At 39.5% G+C, this 26,701-nt stretch overlaps 1 protein-coding gene across 1 annotated transcript in view; it reads right to left on the bottom strand.

Annotated features, from left to right (window-relative positions):
• pde10a (phosphodiesterase 10A) overlaps nt 1–26,701 on the bottom strand; it is a 45,648-nt gene continuing 18,947 nt past the window's right edge. The window contains exons 3-22 of the mRNA XM_085369414.1: nt 14,390–14,418; nt 13,284–13,404; nt 12,071–12,120; nt 11,824–11,964; nt 10,752–10,907; nt 9,730–9,780; nt 9,203–9,261; nt 8,908–8,959; nt 8,229–8,371; nt 7,368–7,460; nt 6,935–7,121; nt 5,951–6,093; nt 5,572–5,655; nt 5,299–5,449; nt 5,034–5,189; nt 3,731–3,903; nt 3,465–3,576; nt 3,177–3,257; nt 1,723–1,811; nt 1–673 (exon numbers count right to left, since the gene is read on the bottom strand). Of these exons, the coding sequence (XP_085225540.1) occupies nt 574–673; nt 1,723–1,811; nt 3,177–3,257; nt 3,465–3,576; nt 3,731–3,903; nt 5,034–5,189; nt 5,299–5,449; nt 5,572–5,655; nt 5,951–6,093; nt 6,935–7,121; nt 7,368–7,460; nt 8,229–8,371; nt 8,908–8,959; nt 9,203–9,261; nt 9,730–9,780; nt 10,752–10,907; nt 11,824–11,964; nt 12,071–12,120; nt 13,284–13,404; nt 14,390–14,418 (2,171 nt within the window). The 3' untranslated portion in view covers nt 1–573. The remainder of the gene's footprint in view (nt 674–1,722; nt 1,812–3,176; nt 3,258–3,464; nt 3,577–3,730; nt 3,904–5,033; nt 5,190–5,298; nt 5,450–5,571; nt 5,656–5,950; nt 6,094–6,934; nt 7,122–7,367; nt 7,461–8,228; nt 8,372–8,907; nt 8,960–9,202; nt 9,262–9,729; nt 9,781–10,751; nt 10,908–11,823; nt 11,965–12,070; nt 12,121–13,283; nt 13,405–14,389; nt 14,419–26,701) is intronic.

The following is a 26,701-nucleotide window of genomic DNA, read 5'->3' as shown; positions in this document are numbered from 1 at the left end:
ACCTTCTCAATGAGATGGCATTACACCCCTACATCTGCTCCACACATTCCTTCTGTCTCTGGGAATACCTTGCTGAAGTAGTGCGCATACGGCAAACACAGAAGGCAAACAGTACCGTTTTAAAAAAAGAAAGGAAAAAAAAAGCCTGAACTGACAACAAGATTTCACATATCCTAGCCTGTGAAAGGTTCAGAATAAGGCCTCTGCAAATACAAGACCATAATGGAATCAGCTCATATGAAGAAAAATAATAAAATAACATAATACAGCCAAAATAAAGCAACCAAGTCTGTTCTACCAAGTGAATTCCCAAGCTGAGTGGACGTAGGGCGATGGATTGAATTCCCTCACCAACAACTGTCTGTCACTCTCTGGGATCGGTGAAACCGTCAGTGTTGACACCTCCGTCACCCGATGAGGTAACTGTGTGTGTGTGTTTTGAAAGTCAAGTCGCCTTTATCTAATCCGTCTCCTGCCAACACAGATTGCGGGTTCATTCCCCTTCAATGGTCTGGGTCAACGGCAGGATTCAGGCTGTGTTCCTTTGGTGAGCAAGCAACCCTCCTTTGTCTGTCAGTTGTCCACCTTAACAGGGCCCGAATCACAAGGCCGGCTGGGCACGATGTCCTCCACCTCTCCCCTTGCTATTTTCTCCCACTGGCCCAGGTTCTCTCTGCAAATACAAACCACCTCGATCAGATGCACAGTGGAAAAGATTTCATTTACAAGTGCAGAGGCATGGCTTTGAGTCTGAAATAAGAGAATTAAGAATCACACCAGTACACAAAATTTTCAAATCATGCAAAAATTGCAAAACTACAAAACACACACACACACAAAAAGGACGAAGTTGATTTGCAAAACAAAACAGTAGCTACAACAGTGGCCAGGCAACACAATCAGTTCTTGTTGTCATGAAGGTGATCTCTCCCCCATGTGCTGTGATTGACACAAGAGTGCAAAAAACCAAAACAAAGCAAAACCTTCCCTTTGCTGCTATTCTATTCAATTAGACAGCCTGATGCAGTTTACACGTCTTTGGCAGATCCCACAACACGCAGCAGGGCTCCACAGGGTCTAGGCCTGTTGCCCACCCGGAGCTCGGTGCTGACGTACAGCTGGGGCTTAAGTATTACACTGCTCACTTTGTTTGCATTCCCCACAGATCAAGGACACATTTTATAAAGCAGCAGAAGGGCAGACGAATGTGCAACACAATCCCGTTCAAAAACCAGAAATAACAACTGTAAATACCTTCTTTACACTCTTATCTATTGTGCACGCAGACATGCCCGATGCACAATGTCACACCACACACAGTGACGCACAAAGTTAGCACACTGTAGTCTATATTTATTTTTCATTTAATCCAAATACTTTTTAAAAAAACTCATAACAAAAGTGGGGTCAAACATTAATAGCAGAACATGCCATTTTTTTGTATTTTTCACTGGAATGCTTAAAAACGTGTGCCTGTGCACACACACCTTATCACCTCTGATCTTACTGGATTAGTACTGTATTAAGGACGGCGCATGCATTACTGGTTACCCTTCAAGCTGCTGTCAGCTCATTTATCGATCACAGCAGAGCAGAAATAAGCATGACAATAATGTGTAAAGCAACATTTAGACTTTGGCGTTTTAGACATTTTTCACAAAAAAAACCAAGAATTATTCATTCACTCAATTTCTTTGTCAACTCTAGCTTTGAATAACTTACTTGCAGGCCTTTAGCAGAGGACCTGATGGAGGAAAAAGCTCAGCAAGTGTCGTGTAACATGGAACTGCAACACCATTGTAGAATCCCACCTTTAAAAAAATGAGAAAGCAAATGTAAAATGGACTTAATAATAGCAAAACATGTAGCATGTGCTAATATTTGTATATTTGCATTTTTGCCTTTGTACACCACCACAGAGGATTTTAAATCAAGTGTGACTGAAGTGCAGACACGTTGGAAAACTGTTTCATAAACTTGTATAGGAATAAAATACATTTTTATATGTAATCCTCCATTTTTAGAGGCTCAAAGTTATTTGGAGAAACTAACATCATTTTAAATACAAGGACTGTTTTTAGTGCAGTCTAGGACCCATGGACATCATCAAATGCTGTGTTTCCTCCACTGAAATGCTCTGCCTGGCCAGGCCTGTATTCAGTCTTATCTTCAGGAAACTGAAAAGCATGGTCCATTGGATAGAGATTGCTTACTGACTTACCCACTGAGGGATATCCAGTATCTTTGCCTTGAGAAACTTTTGGGCTGCTTTTGCAGTAATCCTGAGGTCATTAGTCATTTGCACAGTGAAGTGCTAGAAAGTATAGCCTCGTACACTTCACAATTCATCCTGCTTTTTCTATCAGCAGTCACATCATCAATAAACAGTCGCAACCTGGTTCCACTCAGAGCCATACACACCCATGCTGTGACATATTCTATACCGTGTTTAACTGAAGATTAGGTCTGCTTTGGCTCATGAGATTTCTTTCCTTCCGCATATTTTCTGTTCCCATCATTCTGGTGCAAGTTCATCTTGGGAATCTCTTGATTGTAGACTTGAGAGTGTTAATCTTGTTAGATGTTATTAACTTGTTTCTCTAAACCATGGAAATAATTCTGCAATCATGCACTTTAGTTGTCGTTTGTGGTCTTTCATATTTTTTGGATTTGCTGATCCCTCCAAACTATTTTTTCCTTTTAAGAATGAACCAGATTTTTGATTTGGCTAAATGTTTTTTGTCTTGTTTTGTTTTTTCAGTCTAATGATGGCGTCCCTCGCTTGCAATGACATTTCTTTAGACTTTATATTTCAAATTATAGTGAAAAGCCAAAAAATGCAAATTCAGCTACAGATATTGTGGCCATTAAACTGTTTAGTTTACAGAAGCCGTGAATTTAATGGAGACTGTTCATAAAAATGGTTGTAATTGCTAAATAGTTTTTAGCAAAAGGTTTCGAAAGCCCCTTGAATTAAAGCTTAAAGTCAACACTTCAATCAACTATTTATTGTTTGATTTAAAATCCACTGCTGTGGTGTACAGAAGCAAAACTACAAAAGCATTGATTCAACAGTTCCTATGCTGTTCTTTTAAAATATATTTCCCATCAGAAGGCCGAACATTCATTAAATATTTAAAGCAGTTAAAACACACGAGTAAATGTCTTGCTCTTACTTGGCCTTGGGGAACCTCGTCCTTCTTGTCTCTGTCCATCATAGGGATCGGCTGGATCCCAATCTTCTTCATCTCATCTCCCTGTGGAGTAACAAAATAACAAGATAACGTGGCTTTTATTTTTGCACACTGTGGTTAAGTCTCCTGACCACTAGACAACACGATGTTGTGCCTTACAAATTGTAAGTTGAAGCAGCATTTATAAGCAATAATAGAGGCCAGACTGTTACACTGGAGGCATAATCATGACACTGAAACTGTTTAAAGTCTAACAGTATCCCACTGTACCTCAGCCCAAAACTCAGCATAGATGTCGTTGGCTGTGAGTCGTGTGATTTGCCACTGCTTGGTAACAGAACACAGGTCACATGCTGTCATCATCAGACCAATCACACGGTCCCTGGAGGGGAGCAAAGCCTTGTTATATCCATGCGGGGGGGAAGGACTCAATGTGCTGTTTATGTGCGCCAGGTCTAATATTTCACAGCGTGATACTGATGAGACCTGGTGTGGTCCTGACCTGACCTGTGCCCCAGTGTGAGTCGTAGCCTGACCTGTGGGAATGGTTGTTCAAATCCAGCGCACATGAGGTCAGCATCTCCGACAGCTGGTGGTGGTTGTTGAAGTAGAGGGCGAGGTCTGTGGCGATGATGGCCTTTCGAATGATCTCCAGCACCTGCTCGTACTCGCTGGAAGTCAGGTTGGAGAAAATATTGTGCCCTTCCAGCTATGAGAAACAAAGAGATCAATAAAAAAGCAAAAGCTCCACTTATGAGGCATTCAGCTAGACTACAACATCTTGCAAACATAAGTTCATCACAAGGCTACAGCCCAAACTAGCAGATCCTGCATGTTACAAAAGACACCTTGTAAGACGCTAATCAGAACTAAGTCATATGATCCTTTGAATGCATATGTAACTGACAGTTCGTATAAGGATTCGTTATCTAATATAGTAAAATATTTTTTGTTTGTTCTAAGCTGATGACATTGTTGCAGAACCCGATGGAACATTTTTTATGGGTATTTTTTAAATTGTGATCCTTTTTCTGTTTTGCTGATCAAGTTGTTTTCATTTCTTTGTCCAGTGAAGTATACTATTTAGGCTACAGTCACACTAGGGGAAATGGTGCCTGGAAACCGTAGCACTAACCCAAATTATTGTAACCACGTGCAATGAACTCTTGTTCCCTTTGACCTGCCTCGAAGACAGACACGAAATCTCGCAGTCAGTAGCCATCTTCAAAGTGACTCGTATCCATCAAGAAGTCGATAAAACGGGAATAAGACGGAGTGAGTCTGCTGTCATTCTGCTGTCTTATGAATGGAATCACGGTGGCGATCTCATACAATCTGTTTGGGATAATTTGACTATTAGCTGTCATCTGGACCGGTTGAGTCCACAGATGTGTCACAGACAAGTTATTGGCGCATACTGACTCCAATTTATTGCAGCGTGTTGGCAATTTGTCCACATTAATAAATTAGGAGGCAATTATTGTTTGCAGTCAGTCCAAAATGGAGCGCAGTTGTTTGCCTCCCACCAGGCAACGTGTGCACTCACCTTGTGATCAAACATAGTTGCCCAGAGGATAAGAGTGTAATGGTAGTTACACTCAAGCTGTGTAATTACCATTGAAACTGGTTGCAGAATTTGAAACAAATTCGTTGCAATAACTTGGCAACCACTGATCTTTTTTCCTAGTCACTGCGAGGTGCTTTCATATTTTTACTCTAGTGTGACTGAGCCATTGAGTAATAGGTTCTTTATTTCCTATTAAACACTTGTGGAAATAAGATTAAAGGTTAACATGTTGATTTTCAAGGTACCCTAAATTCTGTATTGTGGATCTCTACCTGCAAGATAGAAACAGTCTGAGAGAAGTGGTGCTGCTCCATGGTGGAGGTTGAGTACAGAGCAGCCAGTGGATGGTCAAACTTCTGGAGGTAGGCATTGCTATACCCCCGATGGTCCAGATCATGGCAAAGACAGGCTATTAGCAAACCCTTCTTCTGTAAAATGGTGGGCAAATAAAAACACATTTTCTTGAAAGCACACAGTGACAGCAGATGTTGATCTTGTTTCCAGTTATTTTCCTAGCAGACCCAACAAGAAGCAAACCTCTAGCTCTGTGAAGATCCCAGAGGTTTTCTGTAGGATGGCGTACATACAGTGTGCCACCGTCACTGCGTGCTTCCAGTTGTGGTAGGGCACACGGCGGTAGTTCTTCTTTACGGACATGGTGAACCGGCACAGCTTCTCCAGCTCAAAGCTGTATTAAGGGGAAAAAAGGCAAAGAAACTGGTAGTGTATGTTTGTTTATTTACTATTTATTCCATTTAGTTTCTTGTTGTTTGAGTCGTAGTCTTGTGTAAACAATATTGCTGACGCTACCTGGTCTTTCCACAGGAGTTATGAACCATGTAGATAAAAATGGCAGGCCAGATCTCCTCAAAGGGACTGATGTCAAAGTGGAACCTGGAGGAGGGAGCAAAAGGTTTAAATTAACATGATCAGCAGATCTGGGAAAAGGAGACAACATGCAGATTAAGGGACTTCTGAGATCTGAGAGTTTTAAACTGACAGGTTGACATCTATAGGACACGGTCCTTCCTGCACTGTGTTTGTGTTTGCACTCTTCTTGCAGGGCGACACAGTCCAGGTCTGCGCTGTGTCATTGTGCCTTTCACAGACATGTGGCTGTACACTCATGTCTACTACACTCAAGGTCAAAACATGAGTTCCCTAGAAGGCCGCCAGAGGAGGCACTCACATTTCAATCTCTTTATAAATAGGTGCAGGGAGGTTGAGCTGGGTGAGGGTCTTCCATTCTTCTGATGTGCAGATGCTGTGATAAGACAGTTTCTCCATCGTCACTCTGTAAATGCATTCAGAGTGTCGGATCCTGTGGTACATCTGCAGGGAAATCACAGACCTGGAATAAGTCTTTAAAATGCCAAGTGAGAACTTGAACACTGCTATACATACCACAGAAATGTTGTTTATAATATCAATGTAAAATTCTATCAGTCTCTCCGGTGAAAGTTAAAGTTGTAGTCGTAGTGTACGCCTCCAAATAGCATTTCCACATCTGGTTTGCATCCCTGTCCTCAAGCTAGATGTTCATGTAAAGGCCCCAGGCATCACACCTTCACCCGTAAATCACTTTGAGTCAGAAGCAAGCCAAAGTTAGCTTCCCAGAGACACGAGGCATAAATTACAACTAAACACAAATCCTGTCACTGGACGGATGCAGACCTCGCATCTTAAATATTAACATCTCGCATCAATTTTAAAAGCAAGTTTGTGACGCTGCTCATGCGTAAGTTTGTCGCAAGCGATGACAGTGAGTCAGGCCCCACAGCGAGGACACGCTCTGACAGACAGGCCACACAATGCAGGCTTTGAGAGTTAGCATGATTCATGAAATGTTTGTGTTACATGTAAGGGATAATCACCCGGTGATTATGCATTTTTACAGCACTGCACACTTTAAATAGAAACTGCACTTTATTCGTTTGACTGTGATTTTTGGTTGCCGATGAAGCCGCCACGTCAAAGTTGGAGTTATGTCAAAATAAGATGGTTAAAATTGAGCACTTGTGGCCTGGAGGTACGCCATATATACAATGTTCTTATAATGTATGTAGATTGAAAAGTGTGTGCAGGAAGATATCAAGTCAGTGGGGTATGCATTTGCAGTTAGACAACACTAGTTAGTCTTTTAAGAAGTGTAAGACTAATTTGGTGTACTCACATTTGCACAGTGTAAGGCCAGAGCACAAAAGACAGCAAACATCTTAAAGTTGTTCTCATCTGTTTTAGTGAAGGCACTTCCGCTTAACTTGTTCACCATCTGCACCACACCTATAACGGTCCCCCTGCTCACAATGGGCATGCACAGAATGTTCCGCGTGGTGTAGCCAGTTTTCAAGTCCACCTCTCTGTTCAAAAAGACATAGTTATGTTGATTTTGTCAGCTTATCTTGTGACTCATACATTGTAGCATGTTTGTGTTTTAACTGCTTTTGCATACTGAAAGGCTCCATTAAAAGTAGTAGTATCTTAGCGCCGGTGTTATGCATACAACTGAATAAGCAAAAGTAACTGAAGCAGAACTCTTCAGTAGCATTATTTAAGATATTTATTTAATGTAAAAGTAAGTAAAAATGGCTTAGAGCCTGTTTTACCTGTTGAACCGTGGGTCTGCATAGGCATCTGGGATATTTAAGACTTCCCCTGTCCGAGCCACTTGGCCAGCTATTCCCTTGTCTATAGAAAACCTACACACAAAAACAAGGAGAGAGATAATCTGCATTTAAACAAAGTAATAAATCACCAATACGGAAATTAATTTAGGACATTTGCAGTCCAAATTGTAAACCATTGCAGATTTGAGAACAACAAAAAATCTGTGGCAGTGATACACAATGTGTTACTGAACATGCCAAAAATAATTAAAATAGCTTTCATTTTTTTATGTGATTTCACTGTGTATTTATTTACTAATTTCTTTTCCTATTTACTGTTTTATTTATTAAAATAAATGTTAAAATAAATGAAAATTTAAATAAGACAAGTATTATGAATTGTAAAAAGATACAGATATAAAAATGTTATTTAAAAATGAAAAAAATAAATTGGAAAAAAAAATGCAAACAAATATATGCATGTAAACATACAAATGAAAAAATAAGCTATATGAATAAATATAGGTTTATGAAGTTTAAAACTTAAAGATGAAAATTCAAACAATTCTGCTTTTAACAGAATATAAACTCATTTATGTAATTAATGTTTCTTCTTTATTTATTTTTTTTTCAATTTAGCAGCTTAGATGCTGCAAAATAATACTCTACTATGCCATTGCTATTTTTCTACTGCATATACTTTTTATTACTTTAGCAGATTTTGTCACAGGAGGCCAGTAGAATATTTTAAACGGTGCACTCTGAACATAGGATCAAAAAGTGAGTCATGTCTAAAAATAATAAAATCATCACACTGAGCACACTAAAGCAAAAAAAGAAAAAAAGAAAAAGTGTACATACCTAATTTCTTTGGTTTTCCTAAAGACAGGTTTGCCTTCTTTCTCTTCCCCAATGTCGAACAGGTCAGAGTATAGTTCTTTGTTATTGTGATCTACCTGGAAGAGTGCACACCTGTCTGCATTCACCAGGTTTTTTGCATATATCTGTAAAAAAAACAAAAACATCAGGGACAGAATCTTATTAACAACACTGGGGACTGACAAGAACTTGGGAGTTACATCTATCAAAGCAGATAAAACACTGCTGGTTTAAGTGATTCGGGACTGAACAGTTAAATGAGGAGAATTATAAAAAAGCAAAAACTACAAGTCATCCCCTCTTATTTTAGTGCTCGAACCAGATGACTTGAGTTAAGACCACAGTCACAAGGCAACCAAAAACATACAAAAAAAGAAGCAGGTTTTAGTAAAAGAAGCAGGAAAACCACATTTTACACTTGCCTGTTTTAGATGTACAAAGTACCGTATTGATTACTATGTATCTAAAACTAATGTAACCACTTAATTAGTTAAGAATAATCATTATGAGCACGCTATTATTTTTAGAAAGTAATAGGAGTGAATCTGTGTTACTGCGGCATTGCTAGTCTTTTTAACAGACATGATTTAACACACACTCCCAGGATGTGTAGCCTTGAGGACAATGTGAATGAACACGTACTTGCAGAAATCACACTCACCATAATATGTTCAAGTAGAGAATCTATTGCCACAATGTTATCAAAGTATGTTCTGTGCGAAAAGAAGAAATGGCGCATTGAGATGTTTGACAAATGGGAAGCTCTGATGACGTTCACATTCAAGACATGAAAGCTAGGTTGCCTAAAATGTAGTAATCTCTTTTATCGTGTGGGCTACAAGTTTTATGTTATCACAGCCGTGCTGTGAGGACAAGATACTTATTAGACCAAACAATATTCACTTTGTGCATCAGTTATTTGGTGTTAGGGAAACTGTAACAGGAGCAGCTCTTACTTTGATACGTCTAGTAGGAAGTCGTTGAGCTCAGTCTGTTTGGCGAGGCCTCTGCACACCTAGCAACAAGGAAAAAGACGTCACGAGTGAGTACACAAACGTATCAAAAATTTCCCAGAGAATAGAGAGCAGCTAACCCAGGAGTGCAGGGCTGCACTGCTCACACAGGCTCAGAGGTCCATTGTGGCCAGAGCTGCAGTGGGACGCTGCTTCTCTGAGGTGTTATGCTATCTGTTCATATAAAAACAGGACTGGGGCATAATGACGTCCCTGGGGAGCTATTTGTTGAAACTACGGCTCAGTTGATTGGACTGGTGTCGGTGACAACTCAGTTCTTGTACACAGTGGATTTAACCATTAAAAACACAGGTGCAGAACCAGAACAAACAAAATCATTCGAGAACATACAGTAATAAGTGGAGCAGGTAGGATTCGCCTTTTCCCCTGACAAGTCTTCAGTGAGTTACTGTATACTGTATCTGTTACACACTCAGTTTTCAGTTCTGCTTCTCCAGAGGTTTGCTCACCTGCACTTGATGAATAGCAACTGATGCCCATGCTAAATTAGCTGTAGCAACCTGGAAAAGAAAGCAAGGCTTAGCTCCAAAGAACTGCAGTACAAATACTATTGCAATTTACACATTAAGTCACACCGTGCAGGTTTAATCTGTGCTTATCACATTTTCTCACTACGACACAATCTCAACGTAATTATCTGTTCTGCACATCAGGCAGTCTCATAATCACAGAAGAGCTAGTTACCCCACAAACTCAGCGCAACTCTGGGAACTCAGGCTCAAACCTGCTGCATCTCTATTGTATATTTGCATTTAAGCAATGAAATGAAAAATAAAAGCTGCAAGACAAGTTACGGAAAAGACCTTCACTGTCCACATGTGATTAAAAAGAGGACAACAACTCCTAAAAATAACAGCAGGACTTTGCAGGTTTAAAAAGCATGTCAGCGTTCAGCTCATTATTATGAGGTTTTGACTTGCACCTTCAGTGTTTTGCAGTAGTTTACACTGTACATTAATTCAATATGGCAAACCACTAAACACAATAAAACAATTAAAAATTTAAAAATGCCAAAAAAAAGAGCGTTATTAATGTGTAATAAGCAAATAGCTACCTGTTGAGCCCCTTTAAAGTAGATAAAAACAAACTGATGCAGGTTTAAACTATGCTGACTTTTACAAGCTGTTCACATATCGATTATATCTACACGATGACCAGAAATGAAAAGAGCATTTTAAATGCTCTGCATTTTAAATTTGATCTTTAAAGCTTATACACCCTGCCTACACCTGCTTCAACATTCTCTATATGTAAAGCCATTTTCCAGCTCAATGCACTGTTGTTCACAGAAAGACTTTCATCTGGAGACAAATATACCCCTTTATATATTTTTGACAATAAAAATGAAGCCCACAAAGCTAACAGAGATCTCAAACAGATCCAGATTAAGGGTAATACCAGGCTAACTGTAGTTCTGTGAGCCTTGCTTCAGCCTCCCACTCTTGGTGTGTTTTGTCTGGGTCAGACTGACCTCCTGGTGGCTGAGGTTGAAGGGCTCCTTGCCCCAGTGCCGGTGAAGCTCCACGATGGCAATGAGGTCCCCGATGGCAGTGATGATGGGGAGGCACAGGACAGAGTGAACATGGATCCCTGAGTCCTGCCCTGTGCCGTCGGGGAATCTCTCGTCCTGCAACACAAAGACCAGCGAAGAACATTATCACCTGAACTGCACAGGGCGTATTAACTGATGAAGATTACAAAGAAACTCCTGTTTCTAAATCTGTTGCTATGAAAAGTACGCCACATGTGTCTCATGCGCTTGTTTTCTTAAGAATTTCACTTTGACACACACTCACAGAGACACACACACACACCTTATAATAAAGTTAAGGCTTCTTTAAAGCTGAACCTGATTTATTTTGACTTTTAAACTTGAAGAGTTTCCACTACAGTGTGCCTGTGCTGATATTTCCCTGAATTCTGAAGCTTCTTCTTATACCTCCTTTGAAATCTGCTCCCGTTCAAAGTGTGAAGTGTAAATCAAAAGAGGGATAATTTATTATGTGTAACTAAATGAAAATACTGGCAAAAGCATAACTGGATAACAAACTAAATGGCCCAATACATAAATACTCATCATTTGCCTAATGAAGCAGAAATATTGAAGGAAATGAGAAAAGAAAATGACGACAAATGAGGGAAAATAAACTGAGGCAACACAAAAGAAACATTTGCAAAAATTGCGCTAGACTAATTAAACATATTAAAAAAGGAGAATTAATGCAAAAGTACATTCACACAACAGCAACATCCAAATAAATCATAATAATTACTTAAAGAATGCCTACAATAAATTTAATATATTTGATCACTTAACAAAATATTAATTCATTAATTAGTATTGACTAATTTACCTTTTGTTTCATATATTTACTCCTATTATGATTATTTTTTAATATCTTTAGTTTGACAGTGTTGAGCACATTAACCCAATGAGACCAATAAGAAAGAATTATTTCATTATATGTTTATAGCTACATAAAGTAGTCAAACACTAGATGCACTGAAATGTTACACTGTTGATGGATGACAGCCACACATACCCCCATGACGTCCTCTACTAGCAGTGTTTTTTGAGTCTTGGCAACATGAGCGGCAATGGTTGTCCCAAATGCGATGGGGCCAGAGGGGATGAGGGATGGAGGCCCATCCTTGGCCGCCGTTGGAGTGAATAAACATAAACTCTGTTGAGAAGAACAGACAAGAACAGGAAGTGAAGCACAACTGGAGAAAAAAGGAACATATACACAGAGATGCATCAGTAAAAAAACAGAAGAAGTCAGAACTCACATTGTTGCATTCTCCCAAGAAGTAAAGTGCAAATCCATCAGCTTTAGTTGCTGCAGGAAAAAAAAAATGAGACACAGATGTGCAGAGCAAGTGACTAAAATACAATCTGGCCAAATGCTGCGAATGTGTGTGTAATCAATCAATCAATCAATCAATCTATCTATCTATCTATCTATCTATCTATCGATCGTTATTCTGTTACTGGAGTATTATATATTCCTACTGCTGTAATACCTCTAATAAAGGCTATGTTATCTTATCTTATCTTATCTTTTTAAGTTTAAATATTTGCTTTAAAAACTCCTACCTTACCTACCTGAAATTATTCATAATTATGAAATACTGCTTTCTTTGTTGACTAAATACTGTATTAGTTGGTGCTTCTGCCTGAACCCTATCTGACTACCTGAAATAAAATTTTAAAAATGAAATAAAATAAAATAAATGGCAGATATCAGCGAGAAAAATAAAGACAACAGAGAGACACCCCCCCCCCCCCCCCCGTTATAATCTAATACCAATCTATTAACAATGTCCTAGATAACTACAAGGGTACTCTGACCGACAGCTTTGACTGCCATCCAGTGCATCTCATTCCCAGTTCTCCTTTCCAGTCCTACTTCACACAGATATATAGGTCATGTTATCATACAATGTGGAGTCAGAGAGCCTGGTGGTGCAGTCAGTGCACAAGTGATCAAGCAGTTAATGAGAAATGAGGTTTGGATAAAGTGAACCTTTATACTCAGATTCATTATAAAAGTATAACTTTGAATCACTGCTTATGAAATTCTCCCAGTCATTAAGATGGAGTCATAATATGAAACAGGAACAAATAATCCATCAATACTTTATGAACTGAATCAATAAAATAAAAAAGAGTGATTGTTTTTAACCTTTTACATAACTCAATTTTCTGGTTTATTGGCCTGTAAGTGACAAACATGATTTGGTTTGCTTTGCTAATTTGCAAGTAATTCTTATCCTTACTTTTGTTTATTGGATCAGCATGTGGGTGGGGTTTACTAAAGTGGGTGTTAGAAAAGTACATGTGCACCAAATTTGATTTTAAACGGACAAAACTTCCTGCTGCATCTGAGCTTATCCTGCTCCTCCACTATTACGGTGCTGAAATGACACCCGGAGTATCTGAAGCCGTGCTCATCGCGAGAGGTTTTGCAAAAATCCACTTTTGGTTGATGTTTACTTTTACCTGTTTTGATGATGTTGCACAACTCATAGAGCAGGAGTTTATTGTCTCCTCCAGTGTCCAGGCGCTGCTCTATGTAGCTGTTGAGTTCGTACACCACACCCTGCACATTTGTGTCCTGGTACTGTTGGACACAAGACACAAAGAAATTGGATCTGTGCAGTCTTGCACAAACACTGAGATTGAATATCAAAATTCAGCAAGTGCAACGAGGCAGAAAAACCTGACAACAACCTTCATTCTCTACTGCATTCAGTCTAATGTTACTGCAGATTACTCCAGGTCAAATGACTTTTTTTTTCTGTTTCTCAGTGAAAGGGGATTAATGCCATTCACAAAGACAAAGCCATTCATCATAACATTACTCCCCGCCCCACCCTTAGACTCTAGCTCAGGGATCCCCCTGCAGTTTTGCAAGGAGGCCACCAGATCCCCACAGTTCTGATTAGAGCTCTGGCAAGCTGTGCTGGTCAGCCTCAGCTTAAAACTGCGGTTATGTAAGAGGCAAACCTCCCGGCTAGTACAGGGCAAGAGAGCGGTCTAGTTCTGCTCCTGCCGTGAGTGTGAGGACAGGACGGCAAGGAGAGTGGCGTACTAGAAACCATTCCCCATGGGACGCCTTCTATCCTCCCACATCCTGTTTGCACAGACGTATGGGTGACGCACTGAGGGGCCAAGTGGACCTAATTTTTTCCCCCTTTTTTTCCCTGTGTGTGCATGTGTTAGTTCCTTCTCCTCAGCGTCATGGCCTCGCTGTGGGTGCTGACACCCGGTCTTCTGATGGTGTGAATGACAAAGGTGTGAACATGCAGTATGTGTAACAATAGCCATTGAACCTTTCTAACTTTCCCAACAACTGTGACACACATGATGCGTTTATGGTCCAACCATATGTTTTCTTATTCTTTATATTGATGTTATCCCTTTGACAAAGTCATACAAAGGCACTAGACTAAATAAAGTAAGGACAAGGACAAACACAACTGTTTCAGTGTGTGCAGTTCTTAAATAGCATCAAGCCATTTTTACAGTTACTGAAGGACAATATTATGTTATAATATACAGAATGTAATATATAAAATAAGATGATAAATAAAGTAAACACCTACCCTGCTGACTTCTTTAGAGGATGTGTCATCTGTAAAGAGAGAAAGTTAAAAATAAAGTTTAAAATAAATGACATGAATTTCAGTTCAATTCTATATTTACATAGCAACAACAACAGCTGCCTCAAGCAGTTTTATATTACAAGGTAAAGACCCTACGATAGACAGAAAACCTCAACAATCACAGGACCCCCTATGAGCGAGTACCTGGTGACAGCGGGAAGGAAAAACTCCCTTTTAGGGATGAATCGAAAGTAGATTAAGATCTGGCCACTAACTAAGACATGAATAATCACATTCTGTGAAAACTTTTGCAAATTATTTTTAAGTTTATTAGTTTAGTTTTAGTTTATTAAAATCCACATTAACTAAAACAATTTGCTTCTAATGATTAAATAAAACAAAACTGAAAAATGTAAAAAGAAAATAGCTAAATGCAGATGTAAGTAGGTAAGTAAGTAATTACCTATTTCACAGATAAAAAAAAAATCACAAAGCGCTTTACAACACAAGAAATTGAAATATAAAACAATGTAACAGTAAATAAAACAGCAATGTAAAACAATAAAAACAATGTAAGAACAAATTAATCAAAAGCAGGAAGCAGTTGGTGATGAAGCATGTGGTGAAGCGTTTCAGTTAAACAAAAGAAAACAAAATGAAAATAAAAATAGACTTTTGTTAAAAAAAAAAGAAGAAGAAGAAAAAAAACTAACCAAAATTAATTAAACTAATGTCCTTAGTTTTAGTCTTGTCAGTTTGGTAAAGTTTGTCAGCATAAATGCCCAGGATAAGATGAAAAATGAAAAACCAATTAGAAAATACAAAATTGCAACACTTTAACCAGCATCACCACCTTTTCTGTTAGGGAATGCCCAGGCAATGCATTCAGCAGGCAGCGGCCTCCACACACTTGACCCTTGTGTTGTGATTATTCACACAGCAACAACATGATCGCTGATAAACCTGCCAAATCTCAGCCTAAGGAAGAATCGCTACAGAAATTCAAGCTTTGCTCATAAAATCCAAAGCTCCTAAAACATTAAAGGACTCTTGTACATTTGCTGTTGTTACATTGTGATACTGAAAATTTTGGTATCAATCCAATATCAAGTAAAATCACTTTATATATTGTAAAGTAAAGACCCTACAATCATACAGAGAAATCAGGGAAAACCCCAACAATTGAATGACCCCCTATGAGCAAGCGCTTTGGTGATAGTGGGAAGGAAAAACTATTAACAGGAAGAAATCCCTGGCAGAACCAGGCGGCCATCTGCCGCGAATGGTTGAGAGTGAGGGGAGGAAGACAGGACAAAGACATGCTGTGAAGAAGAGCCACGGATTAAGTCAGATGATGCTACTTCTGTAAGAGGAACTTCAAAATGCTTTTAATTGTTACAAAGTCTGAGTAATGTGAAGGCAGTCATTGTTTTTTTATATTAAAACCTTGAAAATCAAGAGTCAGAGAGTCATAAATCTTCCCTGGCTGTTTAAACACTGCATGGATGGATACTCAGCTGTGGACTGATGGATCACGACAGGCCAACATCACGAGCAGCAAATAAGAAAAACCATATGCTGTCCTCAGAATAGTCGTCAGGTGAACAAATACGAACGATGGCGTATTTAAAGCATCAATACTCATTATCTATAAGTAATGGATGAATATTTTATCTACTTAATGCAGGGAGGTATTTATTTAAATGGCGTTCCTTTAAAAACAAAATTAAGAGAGATATTCATTTAAGTTGACGAGTCCAAAACTTTGCGGCTTCAAGTGCAGATTCCTTGTGTAATTTACGGCTGCTGGGGAGACATATGACTATTGTCTTTGGATGTAGACACTGAAGTATGTGATAATTATGAAAGCTTCAGCCAATCATAACAGTTTCTGGACTCATAATCTGGGAGTGTGTCTGGGAGTGCTACTTGGGCTGAAAATAAAACCATTCACACAGCTCAAGTGATTCTTCGGTACACGTGGGTCAACAGCACACGAGAACATAAACCGCTGAGATCTCTTTGATAACCTTTCATGTGATCAAAACCACGCAAAGAGCTGGGCAAATTTTAGAAACATCCACTGAAGTGCTGACTCGAGCTGGCCATCCTTTGAAACGAGCCTCTTTGAACATGTGAAGAAAGGAATTGCAGCCGTCTACATTGTTTGTTGTTTTAAACATTCCTGCAGTATGCTATGAGTTTCCTAACTTAGCCATGAGACCTATTTTAGAGTGAACCGCTGGCCGCTGACGTCAATCAGACGACAGAAAGTTGCACTTGAAAAAGACTTCAAGCCCCACTGAAAAAAATTATCTTTTTTAAAAATGACTTGTTGAGGCCTAAAATAATCAGACACTAATCCCTTTAAAGGGCAGCTATGACAGTATTACTGGTTTAAAAAGTGGTCTACATTTTTTACAGCAGTTCAGAGCAGCCATATTAACACAAACACTGATGCGTGACAGTTTTCTTTCTGACTTTGATTCCACTTCCCTCATAGAGAGACGGGTCACCGCACAAAAAACAGTGTCACTCTTTAAAATCTTATCTGAAGGGCACCAAGGCTCTCTAAACCAATGAAAATGATTAGAATCATTTGAATTGCATGCAATATGATTCAGTGTGGGACAGGATCTGTGTGGTATGCAAAAATTCTAACGTAATTAAAGATGCTTGAGAAAGAGGGCTGTGTAAATAAACCTAAATTAATTACAAAAAACAAACAAAGAAAAAACCCATCTATGCAAATACAACTCAGGAAATTGCAATTCTCACTGCTATTTGGCTCGTAACTTATGTCATTTTTCGCCTTGTCGTTTGTTCAGCACATGAGCAGCAGCTTTTTCTTTCTCCGTGACCCCCCTCACAGTGCTGCCCCTTGCATCACCTCTCTCTCCTCACCCACGGCAACAAGGTTCACTAGAGGGTGGTGAGGCGTGGGAAACGGCACTTTAGAAAAGGCTCTGTTTGACGGGTGATGCTGCTCCAGGAGACGCGTGGATTATTTTATCCTGCTCCCACTGCGGTGGATTTATGTGCTCAGTGATATTTATCTCTTTGTCTGTCTGTCAGTAAGAGTATAAAAAAACCAAAACAAAATGCATATTGCATATTTAGATCGCTTTATTCAAAACAGAAACGCAGAGCATTGGCCTTGGTGGAGGATCCCCATAAAGTCAGTTGCGCCACTTATCCAGCAATGCCAAAAACATAAGAATGAACCAGAAAAAAAAGTCATATCAGGAAAATATTACACTGATGGGAAGATTTTATAATGGTATTTACAACAAACAAACAAAAATACTTCTTAAACCAACAAAACTAATTGACCAGGTTCTTCTACATAAAAATATAAGTCATTCTGTCAGCTTCACAGGAACACATCCTAAATGTCCCTCCTAAAAAAGTAAAACTGTGACCAGACAATGTTCATTACAGGTCTAGTTACTGTACAGACACAAAATCTCAGTTAGCATTTTATTAGCAGAACTCTGAACCCTGTGTGTCTGCACACCACAAAATGTCTAAGGAGCTAAAAATGAACAGGAATAAGTTGTAGTTGTGGGATAAACACTGTTGAGGTGAAAAGTAGAACCGTTCTATGCCTGGAAACTATAGAGTTACAAAAGCCCTTTAAATCTGTTGCGCTGAACCAGTTTTGCCCAGCTGGAACAGTTCCAGCAGCTTCTTTTAAAGTTTGCATGCAGGGTCATGCACACATTCAGCAGGTGCAGGTGCAGGTCCAGCATGGCTCTCACATAACTGTCTTTCCTAGAAACCAGAAAATATCTTGTCTTACCTCCTAGCTTAGCTCTTTGGCTTTTTGTGTGTGTGTATGAGAAGACATATGCTGCTTTGTTCTGCATGACCACCAGCACCAAAAACAAAAGACTAAACTGAAATGTTACAGATATAAGATCTTTGTTTCATCACACATGTGTCATGGGATTATAACAGAGCTATCCCTGGGGTAGACATTCGCTTTAGTCGTGTTTGCGCGTGTGTAACTGTGATTTTTATCACCGGGCCAGCCATCAACGCTGGGACAAAAACCAGCCGCCTGTTAATACCTTCCCTTATTTTCAGGAACCTGCTGTGATTTCAGTAAACACACCAGGAGAGTGCTGACATGTTCTTAGAAAATATACTGCCAGCACAGTCGACAGTGAACACTAAACACAACTGTCGAGCAACTCCTGAACGCTGCAGAGGCTGAACTGACTTCTTTTAGAAACTTCATCACACCATTTAAACCCCCCCCCCCCCCCCCCCAAAACCTGCTGCACAGTAGCTTTGGTTCATCAGGTACAGTAAATACAGTATGTACTAGTTTTGTTTGGAAACCACTGCTGAGTGGGTAAGGCTGACTATTTGACTATTTCATTACACTGTGTCGCCCTATGTCCCGATACAATTTATTGTCCACAGTCGTACTCTTGCAAACACTGCTGAAAGCACTGTAAACAAAACAGTGGGAGTGACTCTGATAGAACAACTATGTGATGACAGCAAGGAAAATAGAATAGGATAGATAGATAGATAGATAGATAGATAGATAGATAGATATGAAGAAGCATCTAGAAGATATCAGTAGCCCTGGGCGAAGGTCTTGCACAAGAAAAATGTCTCAGTCAGACAGGTCTAATGCGTACGATACTTTATGGGCTCTTTATTGATCCACCACTACAGATACACAGTCTCCCACAGGACGGTCAGCTAGCAGTGACTCAGCGGTCAATATGTGTCGACCTAGTGGTTGTCCTGCATCGACCTGCTGCATGGAGGATTTGGAGCTGCCAAAAAAAGCAGTCTTCTTCTTCTTCTTTTTCAGTGCCATGCTCTCTATTTACCAACAAGCAACAAGCGAGTCCTCCTTCTTTCTTTTACTTTTCATTAACCTGCTCTACATTTCTGGCAAAAGGCTTTAAAAGAGCCAGCATGTTAATTAAAACGTCTACTTATGTTTACCAAATGTTTTTTACCATTTGAAACTCAAAGTGTCTCATGAGCGCTGCGTAGGGAGAGGTGAGGGGCATCCACCTCCCCTCCCTGGAAAGCCCTGCAGGTGAGCTTGCTCTCTTATCACAGTGGTGGGGTATGAGGTACTGCTACACAAGCACATCTTTGTCTGCTTGTGCCTGGCCTCTAAACACATCTGAGAAACAGTATCAGCTGCTTAACTTGGCCTAACTCTCTTGCCGCTGGAGACCAGGCCAGTAAGGATAGAGACTCCCTTTTCCACATGCTTCTCCAGTAGAATAGAAGAGGATGTCTACTTTATTGTAGCTATTCAGAACATACACCAGTTTTTGCACGGCAGAACTGAATTTCTGGGTATTTACAGGGTGGGCCATTTATATGGACAAACAGTAATAAAATGGGAATGGTTGGTGATATTAAAGTCCTGTTTGTGGTACATTAGTATATGTGAGGGGGCAAACTCCTCAAGATGGGTGGTGACCATGGTGGCCATTTAGAAGTCGGCCACCTTGGATACAACTTTTGTTTTTTCAAAAGGAAGGGGGCCATGTGACACATCACACTTATTAGTAATGTCACAAGAAAAACAATGGTGTGCTTGGTTTCAACATAACTTTATTCTTTCATGAGTTATTTACAAGTTTCTCTTTGTTCACAGCCATTGACATGTCGAAGAGGTTAACACGTGAGGAGTGAATCGAAATTGTGTTGATATCTGGTCAACGTAGTAACCGGGTCATTGCAGCAGATTTCAACGCAAGACACCCTACGAGACCACCCATCTCCCATGCTACAGTTAGCAAACTGCTTGCTAAGTTTTGTGAAACTGGTTCAGTGTTGGATTTGCCAAAATGTGGATGCAAGAAAACTGTCACTAACGAAGAAACATCAGTGGCTGTCCTAGCTTCATTCAGCAAGAGCCCACAGCGTAGCACTCGCCGCATGTCACTGGAGAGTGGTCAGTCGAACATCCCTTCGGCGGATATTAGCTACTCACAAATGGCACCCTTACAAACTCCAGCTACTGCAGCATCTCAACGAGGATGACCCAGATCGGCGCACAGAATTTGCAGAATGGGCAAAACAAAAATTGGAACAGGACCCTGTGGTAGGGCGTGGTCTGCGGTGCTGTGCGGACGCACCTGCACCGCAGACCACGCCCCACCACAGACCCTCAGTTCACGCAGAAGATTTTGTTCAGTGATGAGGTAACCTTTTATGTGAATGGTGAAGTTAACAAACAAAACCACCACTATTGGTCTGACACTAACCCACATTGGATGGATCCCTCCAAGACTGTTGGAACAACAAAAGTGATGGTTTGGTGTGGTATATGGGGTACAACGATAGTGGGTCCATTCTTCATCAATGGAAACCTCAAGGCCACTGGATATTTGAAATTGCTACATAATGATGTGTTTCCCTCTTTATGCACTGAAGCTGGCACGTTCCCTGAGTTTTTCCAGCAAGATGGTGCACCACCACATTATGGGTGCCAGGTCCGAGCATTCCTAGATGAACAGTTTCCTGGAAAGTGGATTGGTCGTCGTGGGCCTGTTGAATGGCCCCCAAGGTCTCCCGATCTGACCCCCTTAGACTTTTATCTTTGGGGTCATCTGAAGGCAATTGTCTATGGTGTGAAGATACGAGATGTGCAGCACCTGAAACTACGGATACTGGATGCCTGTGCTGGCATTTCTCCTGCGGTGTTGCTATCAGTGTGTGAAGAGTGGGAGAAGAGGGTTGCATTGACAATCCAACACAATGGGCAGCACATTGAACACATTTTATAAGTGGTCAGAAACTTGTAAATAACTCATGAAAGAATAAAGTTACGTTGAAACCAAGCACACCATTGTTTTTCTTGTGACATTACCAATAAGTTTGATGTGTCACATGGCCCTCTTCCTATTGAAAAAACAAAAGTAGTATCCAAGATGGCCGACTTCTAAATGGCCACCATGGTCACCACCCATCTTGAGGAGTTTGCCGCCTCACATATACTAATGTGCCACAAACAGGACTTTAATATCACCAACCATTCCCATTTTATTACGGTGTGTCCATATAAATGGCCCACCCTGTATTTTCCATCGAACCAATATAATACGAATAAATAAATTTAAAGTATAAAATAAAAGTATAAATTTAAATTGTTACACATATACAGTTAAGAATATAAGAAAAAAATGTCTATATACTTATATTAGTAAAATAAAAACTATACAGGATTATTGATCAAGCAGGGAACCTAGCCTGACAGGGACATGTTACTTCAATTACTCAAGTAGTCAATTTATCCTTGTAAAACTCTGATAACTTATTATTCGGATAAGGTAAAAAACAAACAAACAAAACCCTAAATCTTTTCCTAAACCTAAATGGACACCCATGCCATGATGCTCCTTTGATGCAGTTTTGGTGCTGATGTTAATGCCAGAGGAGGTTTGGAAATCAGCAATCAGCTGAGCGTTTGTGGCTTTTACCCTCTCTGCGACTCAGCACTTGGTGCCACCCACTCAGCAACTTTACACGGCCGGACACTTGGTGGTTGAGTTGTTGTGGTTACTAAACGCTTCCTCTTTAAAATAACACCACTTACAGTTAATGGTGGATTATCTAGAAGGGAAGAAATTTCACAAACTGACTAGTTTCGGTGGTGGCATCTTATTACAGTACCACACTCAAATTCAAAAAGCTCTGTAAAAAGAACCATTCTTTCACAAATGCTTGTAAAGGCAGGCTGCACGGCTAGGTGCTTGATCTAATGCACCTGTGGCAAAGGGAATGAAAACACCAATTGTTGAGATAAAGAACTTTGGCCCAAAACTTTTGTCAATGTAGCGCCCTTGAAACTTGGTGTTGAAAGAGGAAGTGCAGTGCAGAGTTTGGGGTTGTTTGGATGAGCAACGGTCTTATTTTGAGGTCTTCCTGTTCTGTAGGTAATAAACTAAGTTGCAACACGTACTGTTGAGGACCTGCCCACAGATTATTTCAGAGTTCTTGAGGTTTGCAGTTTTGCTGCAAGATATGTGAATTCAGAGATGATGTCATCCTCCTCTATGAATGACCTCATAGTTTAGGTTTGCAAAATGCTAATGCTGCACTGATTACTTAAATGATTAATTAAAAAAAAATCAGTAATGAAAACAGCTGTTCTTGTTCTAGTTCAAACATAATCCAATTCTGACTGACTTAACGGAACAACTTTTCCTTGTTTAAAAGACCTTACATGGATGAGCAGGAGTTTCAGAGCTAAAAAGCCTTGCATGGTCTGACAAACAGACACATTGATATACATTGTGTGTCTGTCTGTGAGTGTGTGTGCATTGCAGAAGGCACAGATGAGTAACGAGGGGCCTCTGAATGGGTGCAGCAGAGAATTTGGGATTTATTAATTGTCCCGTGTCGTGTGAAGTAAACATTGCCAGTGGGACCCTGGTCAAAGGAGGTGTGATGGTCAAATGACATCAGCAGGATTCTGGGAAACAGCGTTTCTGTGTTCTGGCGGCTTTAAGGCAGCACAGCAGTGTAATGCGCTGTTGAGAGCAATCAGCTTTGAATGTTGAAGCCTCATCTTGATAAATAAACGACACAGTATGAAGTAAGAAAGTAATAAACAATGATTAAAAAAAACACATTACAGAAAGACTATAATTTGATTATTATGACAAGAAATATTTGTAATATAACTGCACAGCAGATTCAACTCAATAAAGAAAGCGTGCAAATGTGAATCCTTTTTCCGGAGTTGCAGGGTGCAACACAACTTCTGCACAAAGACACATACACACTTGCGTGTGCAGACCAACTGATTTATGTAATCCAGTGTTGTCCATCACATGATAAGTGAGAACAAGACTGGCTGCAGGGACTGCTTCCAGGAAGCAGTGGTTATCTCAATGACGGTCACATGATGACAAATCCTGCTGTTGCTGCACTCATAAAAAATATAAAATCAATTGCATCTATTACAAGTGCGAATAAAAGATGAGTTAAGTAATATGTCATTAGAGAGAACTATTTTACCTTCATCAGTACCACAGGAAGTACTTCATTACTTCGTTAACACACAGGGGAAAAATGTGTAAAATACTAGCTAGAAGTCAGATACACACTCTTAGCCATCAATCTAACACAGTGACCCATTCATCCTGTGTGATCAACCAGAAATTAGACAGTGTTTGTCATTTGAGTGGATACAGCCACTGAGAGGAAGTTACAGAGAGGCTTCAGAGTGGTGCCAAAGCGTCTACTTGCAGTGGTCTAACAGAGGAAGTGGACTTAGTAATATTACTCATGATGTGATGTAAAGATCAAGTCAAAGAGAGATGTGGCTGAATTAGATAGCTGATTGCTGACGTTTTCACTCTGGTCTCCTCCCACTCAGTTTAAGAGTAGTACAAACAGTAGCTGAATGAAGTATTCTAACTACCACAGATCAGAAATAGCGTATCGAAATTATTCTAATGTAGCAAAGTAATGCTACATGAGTTTCCTTTGAACCTTGCAATAAACACACCTAAATATGAAATGGTTTTTATCGCTGTTCTGATGAATTTACACAATATACAGAAAGAAATGCTTGAGTTGAGATATTGTGTACATGAAGAAAAAATCCACTCTGTTATGTATTTTCTTCTGGCTTTTACTTCTTCTTTTGCTGTGTCAGCACTGATGTAGCAGCATTGTCTGTGTGTGGCTACACCTATCGTTTGGGAGAATACTGCAGCGGCTCCCTGCTCCTTAACAGTAAGCATACATAGAAGTGACTGTATTGCAGCAGTGCTTTAAGTGACCAATGAGGAGGGTACACTGGCACCTTTACACCCTCACTTCGAGTGCATAATCCTAGCGACAGTGGCCGGTGTAGGACAAACAACTCTGCCTCCTATTCATCTGTGGGGAGTGTAACCCTTTCATCTCAGCTGTCAAAATATATCCACGTCTGTGTACTCTGAAGGACGTTGTAAAACTTTGAGAGGTCAGTGAGCCAGTGAAGCTCACTTCTGTACAATGACTGAGACACTGAGTTGAGTTGCTGAGGATATTCTGAAGTTTTCTGTTGGTAACGGCTACTGTTAGCCTCTGTTAGCTGCTATTAGCCTCTGTTAGCTTCTGTCTGTCATTGGTAGTGAAACTTTCTTTGAAGCGAATCTAACATTGTTGGACTCTCAAATGACACGAGAATGTAATGAAACTGTTTATCAGAGGGAAACTGTGATTTATGGGCCATTCAAGCCTAACATTAGCTGGCATAATGTTAGCTTACAACCAGCTGATGTTGTTTTTTTATTTTTTTATTTATTTTTTTATTGAAAAAGCACAAAATACAGATATACAAATACAAAATAGCAAACACAATGTCAGGGGGTTCGTATAAAAAAGCAAAATAGACACAGTCTATTATAGAATCACATGATATTGAACAGGGAACATAGGTTTATGGTTTTGACAGCTTTTTGATTTTGAGAATGTTGTATGGTTTTAACATATTGTTTGGTTTCATTTAAAAAGCACCGAAAGGATGGTTTTGCGTTAGAAAATTTCGACTTATGTATATGAAATTTGGCCAATAATATCAATAAGTTAATCAAATAAAATTCGTTTGCCCTGTGCATGGGGTACTTAAAGAAACCAAACAATATTTTCTCGTAACAAAGAGAGAACTCAGAAAGGATAAAGGAAACAACAAAAACACAAAATTCTTGCCAGAAAAGATTCGTGTATAAGCATGACCAAAATAAATGAGAAATATCTTCCTTCACACAACTACAAAATGTACAGTTAACATCAATGTCCTTTTTATAACGTACAAGAAAAGACCTAGTTGGGTAAAAACGATGAATAACTTTAAAAGATATTTCCTTTACTTTGTTATTTAATAGAAATTTCGACGGTAAGGTCCAAATCTTCTCCCATTCCAAGTCCTGGTATAAGTTATTCCAGTAGGCGACAGCCGTTGGGACACAAGTTCTGTCTTTTTGAAACAGAGTTCGTATTTCACGGTTGTTTTTCCTCCTTACAGAAGGGAAACACACCTGACCGACATAAGTAACAGCAGGATCCAGTGGTAAAGGGGTCAAATCACTAACAACAAGATTTCTAAACAACATTAAGACCCCAGCAGGGATAGCATCAAACACTATGGCATATTCCTTTGGTGGAACAGGAAGACCATATGTATTCAAAAATTCTGAGTAAGAGAGTAAACCTCCAGCTGGATTTATAAGTTGTGCAACACGATGAATCCCATTATCAAACCAATTACTTAAAAACACAGATTTATGTTTGTATAAAATGTCTCTATTGTTCCAAATATAGTATCTATGTGGAGAAAAATTGTGTTTATAAATCAATGACCAGGAAAGAAGCATTTGTTTATGAAAGTTGGATAGTTTTAAAGGGATTTTATCGATATTGTAATTACAAAGCAAAAGAAAGTTAAGACCACCAATTTTTGAGAAAATATAATTGGGAATAAAGTTCCAAATTGAGGTTGGGTTCCTGAAAAATTGTTTAATCCAGTTTATTTTAAACACATTGTTTAATGAGGAGAAGTCAAGAAAGTTTACTCCACCATGTTGGTATGAGTTGGATAAAACTGATCTTTTAATATAATGAATTCTATTCTTCCATATGAAATTATAAATAAGTCTGTCAATATCTGCCAGGGTTTCTTTATTTACATCAAGAGACAAAGCAGCATAAGTTAGACGAGATAAACCCTCTGCTTTCGTGAGTAAAACTCTCCCTTTAATGGATAAATCCCGCTGCAGCCAAGCATTTAGCTTTTTTTGTGTTTTGTCCAAAATTGGAGTGAAATTAAGGGAGCACCTGGTGGATTGATTTTTATTAATGACTATACCAAGGTAAGTGACAGACTCTTTCACTGGGATGCCAGCAATAGATAGACTGGTACAATTTCTAAGGGCAAGCAGTTCACATTTGCCAATGTTTAGGTGGAGTCCTGAAGCTAAAGAAAATGCATTAATTGTGTTAATAGCCATCTGCACCTGTGAAGCATCTTTTAAAAAGAGAGTGGTATCATCAGCAAGTTGACTAATGAATATTTCTTCATCCGCAATTGTTATACCTTTCAGAGGACTGCGTTTAATATAATCAGAGAGGAGTTGAGCACAGATGAGAAATAAGTATGGGGAGATGGGGCAGCCTTGCCTGATACCGCGGTTTAAGTTAAACCTAGGTGATGTACCTGCTTGTAGTTTGATGGAGCAATTCACATTTTTGTACATTGTTTTAATTGCATTCTGAAAATAAGGGCCAAAGCCAAATTTGTCCAAAGCCTGAAAAATAAAACCATGTTCA

Source organism: Diplotaxodon limnothrissa, linkage group LG13 (assembly GCF_057381915.1).
Source record: "Diplotaxodon limnothrissa isolate DT_005_m linkage group LG13, D_limnothrissa_male_GT1.1, whole genome shotgun sequence".
NCBI lineage: Eukaryota > Metazoa > Chordata > Actinopteri > Cichliformes > Cichlidae > Diplotaxodon > Diplotaxodon limnothrissa.
This window is presented reverse-complemented; position numbering and strand designations above follow the sequence as displayed.